General features: G+C 40.3%; 1 protein-coding gene across 46 annotated transcripts in view; it reads left to right on the forward strand.

Moving 5' to 3' along the window:
* The window catches only part of MAGI2 (membrane associated guanylate kinase, WW and PDZ domain containing 2), a 1,307,576-nt gene that overhangs the window by 1,124,749 nt on the left and 169,836 nt on the right, over positions 1 to 12,991 (forward strand). For 38 of the 46 annotated variants that reach the window (XM_072759854.1, XM_072759849.1, XM_072759863.1 and 35 more), the window contains one exon: positions 5,459 to 5,648. In XM_072759854.1, coding sequence (XP_072615955.1) covers positions 5,459 to 5,648 — 190 coding nt within the window. The remainder of the gene's footprint in view (positions 1 to 5,458; positions 5,649 to 12,991) is intronic. The other 8 variants (XM_072759876.1, XM_072759834.1, XM_072759838.1 and 5 more) reach the window with 1 other exon arrangement.

Genomic DNA, 12,991 nt, shown 5'->3' on the forward strand with positions numbered 1-12,991 from the left:
ACCTATTTGGGTTTAGTGAGGTACAGAGTTCGAAAAGAGGGGAGTTTAAAATGTTTAAAATGAAATTTGTTTTATCTTGGTTGGCCAAAATTTAAATAATTTCTTCCTTTCATCACCAAAGTTAATCTGTGCTCTGTGGTTATACACATCTTTATCTAATTTAACAAGGAGCCTTGTAACTTCATCATGGTGCTACAATTATGCAATTTAGTGATTTCCTTATATGTACCACATTTACACAAATTATGCCATTTGGCATAATTACAGCATTTTCTGTCATTACAGTAATTACATCCATAGTCAATAATTCCAAAAAAGGTTTTATAGAACTCGATTTACAATTAATCCTGAACCCCACACATTCCTACAAAAGCTAAGGCTTGGACTTCCAGGTTCTAGGCTGAGTGAGGATATAGGACTGTCAACTTAATGTCCTCCATGGATCCAGCAGAAGCTCTTTAGACCAAAGACTGTAATGAGAAGCAGTGTGATATACGTTTTGGGGTCCAGGCTTTGAAAGCATACTGCCTGGGTTCAAACTTTGCTTCTTCTCCTTAGTAGCTATATGACCTTCAGCTAGCCACTTAGGTTGTTAGTATCTCAAGTTCTATCTGTAAAATGGGGAAAAGAATAGTACCCCACTCACATAGTCATCATGGAGAGTCTTACCAGTCCATGTAAGTTGCTTAAAACAGCGCCTCTACATATTGAGCTCAAAAATATAAAGTACTGGGGCACCTGGGTGGTTCAGTCAGTTGGGCATCTGCCTTCAGCTCAGGTCATCATCCTGGAGTCCTGGGACCAAGCCTCACAGCAGCCTCTCCACTCAGTGGGGAGTTTGATTCTTCCTCTGCTACTCCCCTCTGCTCCAGCTCTCTTGCTCTCTTTCAAATCAATAGATAAAACCTCTAGGAGAATAAAAGAGAAATATAAAGTACTGTCATCCCAGAAAGCAGACCCTCCATGCATGAAACCCAAATAAATTAATGGCTCTATAAAGTGAACATAGTTGCTAAAGTATTCATTTAAACAAATATATAAATATATGTCCACAGTATATGGATTTATAGACTCTCTCCTCTGAGAAGGATTGAGGACATCTGTAGTCAGGATAAGGAAACGTTATCCTGAGTGAGATCTCTCCTTCTCCTGGTCCTCTGTCACTTTCTGACCCTCTTCTGTCCCTACTGATCTACATCTTAAGCTAATCCTTGTTGAGATCGTCATTTCCTTTGTGACAAGTAGTATTCTAATTGTAGTGAGTTCTCATGCTCTCTATCTGGAAGGGATCCAAGTTCATTCTTCAAGTATAGAATCAAGCCAAACGCCTTCATATCCCAGCCCTGCCCTAAAATAATGAGGGGGTGCATTTAGTCTATCCCAGCCACCTTCTATAGAAAGCAAACAGATTCTAAATGGAGCACTTCCTGGGAGGTGGGGCGCCGCCTTATTCACAAGTCGTCCACTCTCAGTGTGACCCCTAGATCAGGATGGGGAGTCAAAAATTAACCACATCATGACTGGGTTTTCCTCTCTTACCATGCAAGGCCCTGTTGTGGATTATATGTCCACTCTGTCTGATGATAATTCAGTGATTATACCTTCGTACAGTCAGGCATTCATTCATTCACCGAGACCAGCAGAGACACAGGTTTCTCCCAGTTATTGAAAACAACTACATGTTTGTTTTTCCTTACACTAGTGAGCTGCCTAGGCATGGACATAGTTGGGACTGTACAAGGCCCATTCAGGAGCCAGGAGAAGTAAATGTCTTGCCAGAGCCACTGGGTGGAACAAGTGAGGCCAAGGGCCTGAGCAACAGGACAGGATCAGAATCTAGGGTGTTCAAGAAGCTTGAGAGGAACAAATGAGCAGAGTGTCCCAGCTGGAAAGCAGAAGTCCAGAGACCAGTTTTCTAAGAAAGTAAGAAGTCAACAGAGCGCACCCTGAAAGGAGGCTATTAGATCAGCACACCAGCCCCAGTGAACAGAGGGTGACCTCTGATCCCAGGGCAAGTGGTTTGCTTCATGGGCTTTTGGGCCAAAGCCAACAAATAACTCAGTCGGGGGAGGAGGGTAGCTCTAGGACTACAAGTCTGCTTCTTCAGTAATTTCATGGGCACAGTGATTTTTCTGCTCTACAGTCTTTTAAGAAACCCTGACAGAGTGACTCAAGGGTTGATGAATGTCACAGCAAGATGTTGTGAATGCTTTACTAAGCATAAACCGGACTCTTGACTAATTCCCTCGTTTCTGTGCTACAGAAATTGTAGAATTTGTCACTCGGCCCCAGTAGCCTTCCCAAGAGTGCCCAAAGCATTATTTGTTCTGTAGTTTTAAGAATGTTGTTTAGAAATACTAATATTTCACCAGAAGCATGTTTGCTCCAATGACTGCTCATGAACAACACATAGCAGGACCTGTGTGGCTATTCTACAGCTATTCCGTCCCCATATCTAAATTATTTACTGTTTAGAATTTAGTACCTTATGTTCGGAAACAGAAGGGAGAAAGTCACAGCCAAAATGCATCCACATGGTGCCTAAAGCCAGTCGCTTTAAGTGAAAAATTAAAAAACAATATGACTTTAGCCACAAATGTGGGTCTGCTCATCATAGCAGAGACACAGAGTGGATGACCAAAGAACCTAGAATGGCTTCCTAGATGAATTTTGCTATCAAATGAATTATGAAGTGTGTATTTAAGGATTTTTATTAAATGGGAGCAAAAAGTCCACTGAGCAGAATATTAGCAAAAATTCTAAACAAATTTGCCAGTTATTCCACTCAATGTATTAGTATAAAAAGCACTCCCGTTAGAGTTACAAATTGGGTGCATCCAGGATCTGCTGCTGACCACTGCTGGACCTCTTCACACTCTTGAGGTTATGTTCAATATTAGGGAATTGAGCTCAACTAGGATTTTCCATCCTCTTTAGGTTTAGAAACTTTGTTCAAATGAAATCTTGGTCAGTGTCCCATATAGAAAACAAGATAAATGAAGCCAATTGTCTTAGCCCCTTCACACTGCTGTACCATAGATGGGGTGGCTTGTAAACAACAGCAAGTTTTCCTCATAGTTCTGGAGGCTGGAAGTTCAAGATCGAGGCCCTGGCAGATTCAGTGTCTGGTGATTTCCCACTTCCTAGATGGCCATCTTTTCTCTGCAACCTCACCTGGCAGAAGGGTCTTCTAGACTCTGAATCTCTTTTATAAAGGCACTCATCCCATTCATGAGGGCTCCACCCTCATGACCCAATAGCCTCCCAAAGGTCCCACCTCCTAGTTCCATCACCTTAGGTATTAGAATTTTAATATATAAATTTGGGCGGGGACCCAATCATTCAGACCATGGTATCAGTCTTATTGAGAGATGGGTCAGTGACTCATTTCTTCCATAGTTTGTTGGCTCATTTGATATCTGCCACAGCTTCAGCTAGGTGAGTAAGTCACAGGGAACTTTGTTTTACAGAGTGACATGCATGGTAGGTACCTGGCACATCACATTCCCTCCAACCTTAAAATATTTATAAGTGACAAAGCAGAGCTGGTGTAGGAGCCCTAACCAATATGGCCAGCATGGAAACAAGAGCAGAACGGTGCAATAAGGGACAAAGAGTCGTAATCCTGCCAACCTCAAAGCAGTGTATATCAAAGCTAATTTGTTTGTATGTTTGTATGTTTAAAAGAAAGAACAGTTATAAGTCAGCCAGATTAGGGGGAAAAAAGAACAGCTGACCATATTTTATTGATGATTTCATTCATTCACTAAATTAACATTTTCTGAGCTTATTATGTGTCAGTAATACAACAATGAGAAAGACTGTGTCCCCAGAGGATCTGTCCCCACCATGCTCTATTTGAGGAGACATAGGTAGTCTTGCCATAATAGTTAAGCATCATTAGCGTTGGGTGTGAGGGGTAGATAGAGGTGCTGCGAGGCATCTGGGAGGGATGTATGACCAGTTTAAGAATAGGCAGCAGAGGGAACCCTGGGTGGTTTAGCAGTTTAGAGCCTGCCTTTGGCCCAGGGCGTGATCCTGGAGACCCGGGATCAAGTCCCACGTTGGGCTCCCGGCAGGGAGCCTGCTTCTCCCTCTGCCTGTGTCTCTGCCTCTCTCTCTCTCTGTGTCTCTCATGAATGAATGAATGAATGAATGAATGAATGAATGAATAAATAAATAAATAAATAAATAAATAAATAAATAAAATCTTAAAAAAAAAATGGCCAGCAGAGGCCTTTTAGAAAATACATCTTATCTGAGTCTAGTAGCCCCCAGGTAAAGGGAGGAAGGGAGGTGGAAAAAGTGGAGAAATGGGTAAACTTTTTAAGTAGAAGGAGAAATTAAGAAGGTACACAAAAGATCAGAGGCAGGAGAGAATCTGATGGGTCCTGGGGAATGAGAGGAGAGACTATGAGTGAGTATGAGAACAGTGAACAGAAATTGGGTCATGAGGAGCTACTAATGCCCCAGTAGGGAGATTAACCCTTAAGCTGAAGACCATGCTGACCCAATGCAGAATTTTAGACATAAGGATAACCTAGTCTAAGTTTTACACAAAGTAGGTTTATCCAAAGCAGAAAAGAATAAGTTGAGTTTGAATCAGTTGACTAGTGAATGAAAGTGAAGTTGGTGGTACAAACAGGTGTTCTCAGTTAACCTGGCTTTCTATTTGATAAAAGGACACAAGTCCTGCCTTATCTACTTCATGGAGCCATGGTGCAGATCCAAGAAGATAAACGTGTGTGAGAAAACATGGTAAACTGGGAAGTGTTCTAGAGATCTTTAATAAACTGTAGTGGTAGCAACATCAGCAGTAGCATTTTGGGAAAGAAACTGCCAGATCAGAAGTAAATGAGGCTTCACAGAAGACTTTGAACAATTCATAAATCCCATGTGGTCGCATTATTACTTAAAACTATAAAGAAAGTGACCCCAAATGTTCAGGTATAGGAGATTATTGGGATCTGCATAGATGTCAAGAGAATACACGTAGACTTCTTTATTCTCTTTTGTTTTAGTAAAACTGGCGTAATGTTTCAGGGCCAGTACCACACATTTTTCCACACTTACATACAAAGGTATCTTGAGACACATGTCATCTTTATTGTGGAGGAGGACAAAACACTGGGAGAGATTGAGTTGCTGGAGATGACCAGCACCAGGTGACCAGGTTATGTCAGTTTGCATTCCGAAGTCAAGCAACCACTAGTATTGAGTACAGTCTTCAGTACTTTAACCAGAGACAGAGTCTTTTCTCACACTTATTCCAAAGTTGCAAACGTTTCATGGAAGAAAAGTCCACAGCGCAAGAGAGTCTAACTAAGGAAAGTCCAAAGGGCAAGAGAGTCTAAGGAAAGTCCACGGGGCAAGAGAGTCTAATTTAAAGGTGAGGGTTATGGTGTGTGACAAAGAGGAATTCACCATCAGCCATCTTCTGTTCTCTTTTGCTTTCCAGATAATGGACCGCTGGGAGAACCAAGGCAGTCCTCAAACGAGTCTATCTGCTCCGGCCATCCCGCAGAACCTGCCCTTCCCACCCACCCTCCACAGAACTTCTTTTCCTGACTCAACAGAGGCCTTTGACCCAAGGAAGCCTGACCCCTACGAGCTCTACGAGAAATCTAGAGCGATTTATGAAAGTAGGCGTAAGTGAAAGCCACATAAAACAAGGGTACATTAGTAATGGCTGAAGCCCTGCCAAGGGATATATTGAAGCTGAGATGATCGGGCATGAGTTGATATTCTGAGGTTCAGAAAGTATCTCAAAAGTAGAGCCAGCTGGTCTAAACTTTTCTTTAAAAAAATAAGTTCATATCCTTTGGTTTTATATTTTATTTCCTATGGTTTTCCGCCTAAACCCCTGAGGAAAATCAGGAATGTATTTGGTGGGGAGGACGGGGGTGGGGGGTTGCGGAAGAAGATAGTTTTGTTCAAGTCACCAAATAATAAGATAAATGGTTGGGATATTTATGTGTAATCTGATCTTGAGTCTGCAGCTTAGATTTTTTTCTTAGGGCCTTGAATGCAATCATTGAAGATTTAGGGCCATGAGTCAATGTTAGCCATGTCCTTCCAACTCACAATCCATGAAAGTAATGGTTCTGAAAACAGCACAGAGCCAGCTGCCAATCATCTCTACCCCAAACTTCTGCTTCTTATTTAACAGAGTGGGGCCCCTTTAATGCTGTGGCCCATTCAGTCATAAAACAAAATATCGTGTATGCACTTGTCGTCCTGTTTGAAGGTCCTCTAAAATTATTTCATTGCACTTTATAAATATTAGAAAACAAAGGCTTTTAATATTGCATGTACGTTCCTTGTGCCTCTTTCCACCATCTGACAGGTCATCTCTTCCAAATGTTAGAGGCCGGGAATCTGAATGGCATGAATGTATAATCTATGAGAGAAATGTGCAGTATAAACTAAGTAAATGGATCAAGAAACCTAGCCTAGTGAGAAGTGTTTGGTCCCCTGTGTTGCCTTTTACAGTCTGCTGACTCCTTTTGTCTCTGTGTTCCGCCAGTGTCTTCTCTCCAGCTTTAACATCTGAAACATAAATAGCAGGTTTTAAATTGTGTGTGACCACAGAGGATCTGAAATCTGTTTATTCTTTATGAACTCAGGGGCTGAGAATTATGCACCCAACTGGCAAGGGAAAGAGGAGACATAATGCCTTTTCCCCAGCCTCTACAACTCTCTGTAAAAGCAATTTTCATTGATAAAATAGTTAGGACAGCAGGGCTCGCACTGAGAAATCCTTTTTTGTCAAAATGAACCCCGTCCCCCCCACACACCTCTTTATTTTAAATAATCAGCTATGACAGGGCTACTGGGTGAACAGCTGAAATGTCCTTAAAGGATTGTGTAGTCAGAATGCCTTTGCTGTGAGAGAGTAAGAACAAAGTAGTGTGTTTAGCTGTATAACATAGGGTGTAAATTCAGGATATTAATGCTCAGCAAACAAAAAAAAATTGAAGAGATTTGAACACAGTTCTTAATGGCTTTTCTGCTTCCATATCCAAGCATGTATTGAATACCCACTTTACTCTCAGTTCTGTGGAGAGATACCAAAGATGAGTAATACGCCTTGCTCTTACAAATTTAACTGAGCAAATAAGAAAAAGTGTAAACAGGTGTAGATATCAAGATGCACTAGAAGTTCTAACTTGGAGGATAGAATGCATTGCAGATTAAAATATTGTCACATCCTTGGCTTGTTTAAATTTTTGGTTACCTTTAGGGAGCTTCAGGATGATGCTTCCTCCTATTTCTGTCCCTCCGTTAATCATTTGCTCCCGTTCTTTTGTAGTTTCAGGACAAAGGCAATGTTGGCATCTATTCCCTTTTCCCTTCATGGCGCCTGATACTGTGATGCCCTCAGTTTCTGAGCAGGGATTGCACATGACCTTCTTTTCAACCCTAAAAGAATTCTGATTTCTTTATCCAGCCCCTGCAATGCTGTCTCTGTTCATTGCCTTGCCGCTGCTTACCTGGAACAATCCAAGCAAACCAATCCACTTTAACCTCCCATATCTTTCTTTTCCAGTCCTCCCCTGGGAGCTCTTTATCCCCTCTGCTTCCGCAGCCACGTCAACAACCAACAGCCTGACTCCCACCCCAGCCCACCTCCGCCCATCAGTGCCCCCACTGATCCCACTGCTGCCTCTGCTCTAATGGTGTCCCCCCTCTATGTTTTTGTCAGCTCTCTAATGTTTCTGAGGTCACAGCAATGTTTTCAGGGTCACAAATCTTAGGAAGCCAAAAGAGGGCAAGCTCATTTTCTTTCCCATCCTTTGCTTTTGTATCATGCTATTTCATAACACTAAATGGAGTGTGAAAGAAACAGGGAAATCATGTCAGGGTAAGCAAAGCTCTATGCTGAAGATTAAGGAAACCAAACAAATGCAGTGCTACTTTCTCAGGTCTCTGGATAGGTGATCGGCTCACTCTGCTTGTGGACATGCAAGTGTCTAGAAAGAACAACGCAGCCCGTTGCCCTCTCTACATTCCTTGTTTTCAATTATGAAAAAAGTTTCATTCTCTCACGTTTTTGGAATGCCAGAAAATATTTTTTAAATAAATTGAGGGAAAGCTCAGTGTATTTCTCATTATCTTCAAATAGTTATCTTTTTTGTTTTAATGATCATGAAATGTTTGCATCCATACAAAGGAACTATATTCAAAATTTTGATGCAAACCACACCTTATTCCTTTGACTCGCATGCATAACATTTAGGTTTCACTCTGTTTATCCTTGTATCCCCGAAAACTTTTTCCTAGGAGAAATATCTGTGGGGACTAGGGAAAGTATGGGAGGGAATCCCAACCAGAAGCTGTCTAAACCAAGCCTTTTGACATTCTCCGTGGCCTATAGCAACCTCATGGTATCTCCCCTTACAACTGGGTCTATGGCTAAAGAGATATTTTGCATTCACATTCCGAACTGGGTTGCAGTAACCAAAAAAGAAAGGATGTACCTCCACCCACCAGCTCCTGGTGAACAGAGCTACATAATGTTTGTTATATCAAGGCTGTCAAGAAGTATTTGGATTCAAGTCACCAGTCCCCTGCAAATGATGGAAATTTATCAAATGATGTAAATGCTGCTGTGCCTCATTTGGCTCATAATTAGATTATGCTGACATTTTAATGTGCATGCACAGGATATCTTAATAAAGATGTATTCCTGAAAAAAAAATGTAGTGATTTTAAACAAACAAAGACAACCATAGGCTACTAGAGCCACATGAAACGGAACATGACGGGTGCATGCTTATGAGAGAAATGCCTCCTGTCTTCGTGAGATCTTACGATGAGATGGAACCAAAGAAGAGACAACAAAGACTCTTCCAGCAGGCAGGGCAACGCTTCCAGTTTCACAGCCGCAGGTGGAATGCCTAGAGGTAGTACCTCCAGACTCCACATCACTCAACAAGAATGTTCGAAACATTCAACACCTGTCTTCTAGAACTCTGCTAGGCACTCCACGAGAAAAAAAAATCATGAGAAATAAATGCCACTTGCAAGAACTTCTACTGAAGCTGAGGACACAAAAGCCTAGGAAGACGATTCTTGAATGAGACTGCATGACACAACCCAGCAGATAACATCACATTTCAACCTGCGAAATTGTGCAGTAAATATAGACAACAGCTCAAGGGTAATTAGACAATTAGGCCAACAGTTTCTCATTCCAAGGGCAAAATTGATGTTTAATTAGGAGAACGTCTTGTTGTTAAATACCTTCTGATTCTCAAAAATCTCCTTAGGCCTTATTGGAAAATGCTGTGCAGAATTTTTTTTTCCTAACTTATTTCCACATAAGCTTAAAACTTGTATATATAGAAAAGAAAAATACCCCACCCCCCAAAAAAAAATCCCAAAAGAGGTTTTGACCAATGAGCTTTTGGGTTTTCATGTCAGTTATTTATGCATTGACCTTCTGGCATGACCAGCAGCTCCCAGGAAAAAGCAAAAATCTCCCCATCCCCATCTCTATTCAAGACTTTGCAATAAAGGTCACTTTCCTCATTGTGCAATAATAGCCTCTGTTGATTATTAACTTCTTGCTGTCCCCATTACTTGCATTTTGTTTAAGTTGAAAGCAAGGAAAATACATACCTTTGCACAGTGGGATAAGCCATGCTATTTTTTACTTCTCCCTTCCCTGTCCTTTTCTCAGAACTCTCATGAAAGGAAGACTAATTTTCTTTGCAATCACAAGAGGAAGATCTTGCATTTTTTCATTTTGTATGCTAATCTTGAAAAATAAACTATTGTTTACCATTCCTAACCTTGAAAGAGAAACTACTTCTAAAGGCCCTCAGTGCCCACACCCACATCTTCTCCTGCCATTCTTTTCCGACATGTGATGGTGTCACATATTTTTGATATGAGAAGAAACAGTTTGGTAACAATCTACGTCCCCATGAGACTGCATGGGGGAACTGCACATGCCTGTTTGCCTGGGACAGTCCTGCTCTGTGTCATCCTAGCAGAATTTTTAATAGCTTCCCTTTCACTCTCCAGTTTGTCCTCATTTGAATGACGAATTATATGGTTTCCCTTTACTATATAATCTATTAGAGAAATAACATATTACTGTCCAATAAAAGCATATTATCTAAATGTATAGATCATGAATAAAAAAATTTTGTACCTACTCGGATAAATAATTTCCTTCAAGTTCACTTATTTGGCTGACTGAATTTTTGCCCATACATATTTTATTCCTAATTTGAGGTAAAGACATATATGGTGGCTTGTCTATTAGCCAGACCCCCAGCAAACTCCATCTGTACTCAGGAAAGGGTACATATGTACAAATCTAGAGCATGACAAGCTAAGTACAGAAAATAGGCAGCAAGGCTTCACTCATTTAAGTATTATGCCGTGGAGTTCTCATTCTTCTCACAGATAGTAAATCAGATTCAACATTGCAATAATCACGGGCCCAAAAAGGGAGGTAATTTTGTTTGTCTTCCTGTCCCTAGGAAAGATTATCCTTACATAATTGCAGAACAGTGACTGTCATGACTGGTCCTTTGGATGCCGAGCAAGGCAATAAAAATACTTCCCAAAGAAAATGGAATCCCTTTGGGATATTACAAAATAAAGTTCTGATCATGCTAAAGAACTTGGTGATCTAGGAATGAGGGCTCCGTCCTGTTGCTTCACTTTCCTTTAAGTCAGACTTAGTGGAAAGGTTTGTCTCATGAGGCCATTTCTTGAGCACACTCCCCACTGCAGCCCCAGAAGCCAGAGCAACAAGCAGATGAAAACAAGAGGAGACAGAGAAGAAAAATCCCTGTTCTCTGAAACCCTTCCCTCAGGATCTTATCCCTTGGTGTGAACCCAAGTTGAATTATGACTGAAGTTGTCCAAACTTTTTTCTCTTCGCATTGAACCTTGCTTATTATAAATAAACAATTTATGAGGTACAACATGTCTGTGCTCCTTTGCAGTAAGACATCACTCAAATGTAGGGTCATAAAAGTGTCAGGGATCCGTATGGTGTAATGTGCCTTATGGTGGAATCTCTTTAGAACACAAATTCCTCTGGAATTTCTTCCAAAAGCTCACATGATCAATTTTTCTTTCCAGAAATTAGGAAGAATTAACCCATAATAAGCAATGAGTATGACAACAGAAATAGCAATCAGAAGTAACCACAGCCCAGTTAGAGCATAATGGAAGATCTTTCGAACTATACTTGACAGGCTTTTAGTACTATACTTGACAGGAAATTATACTTCATAACCAATCAAAAAAAGATATCTGCATTTTCCACATCTATGGCTTTTATCCTGTGGTTCTGTTGTTCATTGCTCATAGTGAAATTCTTTCATTGTTAGGTATTATAATTCACATAGAACATGGCTAATCACAAAAAGGTGGTTGTATTTCTAAAGTAACAGGTTTTCTACAGCTTTTTCTATGTTACCAGTGAGCAAGGGCTGTAGCTGGCACTGTTTCTCATCCTAACACTAGAGCTACTTGGAAAGATGGGATAGTATAAAAATGTGATCCACTCAGCACAGCACTTGAGACTCTAAATGGAAACTGGTGGTTGAGCCACATCACACAAGGGAGATACACAGTATCTAGAGCTTGGGAGCATGTGGCAAGTGCTTCAGCTTAAGCCTTTCAGGTTCCAGTCTCCCTTGCCAAAGTGATTAAACATCTGATAGGGTCAAGCTGGAAATGTCAATAAGTTTAAGAAAGGTTCTGATGCATCATGGATGCCGTAGCTGTAGGCAGCTATTAAATGATCACAAAAGGCCACCTCGCCTTCTTAGAGAACACCGCACATCTGAATGCTTCTACACCAAGCCCTGGCCTCATTTGCTTGGACATTGTTGTTGTCCAATGGCTTTAATGTTCGTAACAAATGTTCTCCAGTGCACTATCTTATTTCAGTGGAATATTAAAATAAGATGATACGTAAATGTTAAGACACTTTTAGCAATGACTTTAGCATTAGAATCATAAAAGGCTAGAAAAAAATTTAATAACGTTATCATTTAAAATGTCCTCGATGATACTATGAAGGTTAATTTCCTGTACCTTTTTCTCATGGGAAAACCATTATTGCTGGTCTTAGTATCATTTATATTATGGTTTAATCTGTGAAAAAAAAAAAGCCTTTCAGCTGGAGTTCTAGTGTAGCTGCAAATAATTATGCAGCTATAATTATTTGCAGCTATAATATATTGATAAAGGAGATTGGTAATTCCAGTTAAGCTGTTTGCCATTTTTAATATGTGCATTTTTAATTTGGAAATCTAATTTCAAAAATAGAATTTTGGGGGTAGCTTTTTAAACAATTATGGTAATATTTGTATTTCTAACAGGTCTTTTTTAATAAAGAAAGTTACCATGACATGAGCTAAGTAATAAAGATAGTGAAATAATAGTAAGGTTGGGAGCATATTTTTCCACGTATTTTAGAAATTAGGTCCAATCTTATAGCTTATAAATTTATTTCATTCAATAGTTCAAAACATAATGTTGCTGGAATCAGACAGAGGTTGGTGGGGTGGTGGGGAGACCGGGGAGGATGTGAGAAGTAAACTCTAAAATCAGTTCTTGACTGAAAGTTATTTAGTATGTCAAAGCATTTTGTTGGTAGCACAAGTTGACAATGCAAACCAAAGTACTTTCATGAATAAATATGAGACCATCAGGGCTGCAGTAAACTGAATGTAATTGCTGGATGGCACGTAGGTCCTAGTAAGATTATGATAATATAAAATGTCAGTTTTACAACTAATGGAAGTATTTAGAAGGTAGCAGCCTTCTATCCCTGATGCAGCTCTATCTTTCTGATGAAAGGATATTTCTCAGTTTATAATCCTAAGCAGTCACACTATACATGGTAGATTTTAAAGAAATAACAGTTCTGGAAAACTAATTTGCTTTACTGCAAAAACACAAATTACCTGACAGGGATGATCATTCTGCCCTCAGTGAGTGAGGGTGCAGGGTG

Source organism: Vulpes vulpes, chromosome 5, assembly GCF_048418805.1.
Source record: "Vulpes vulpes isolate BD-2025 chromosome 5, VulVul3, whole genome shotgun sequence".
Taxonomy (NCBI): Eukaryota; Metazoa; Chordata; class Mammalia; order Carnivora; family Canidae; genus Vulpes; species Vulpes vulpes.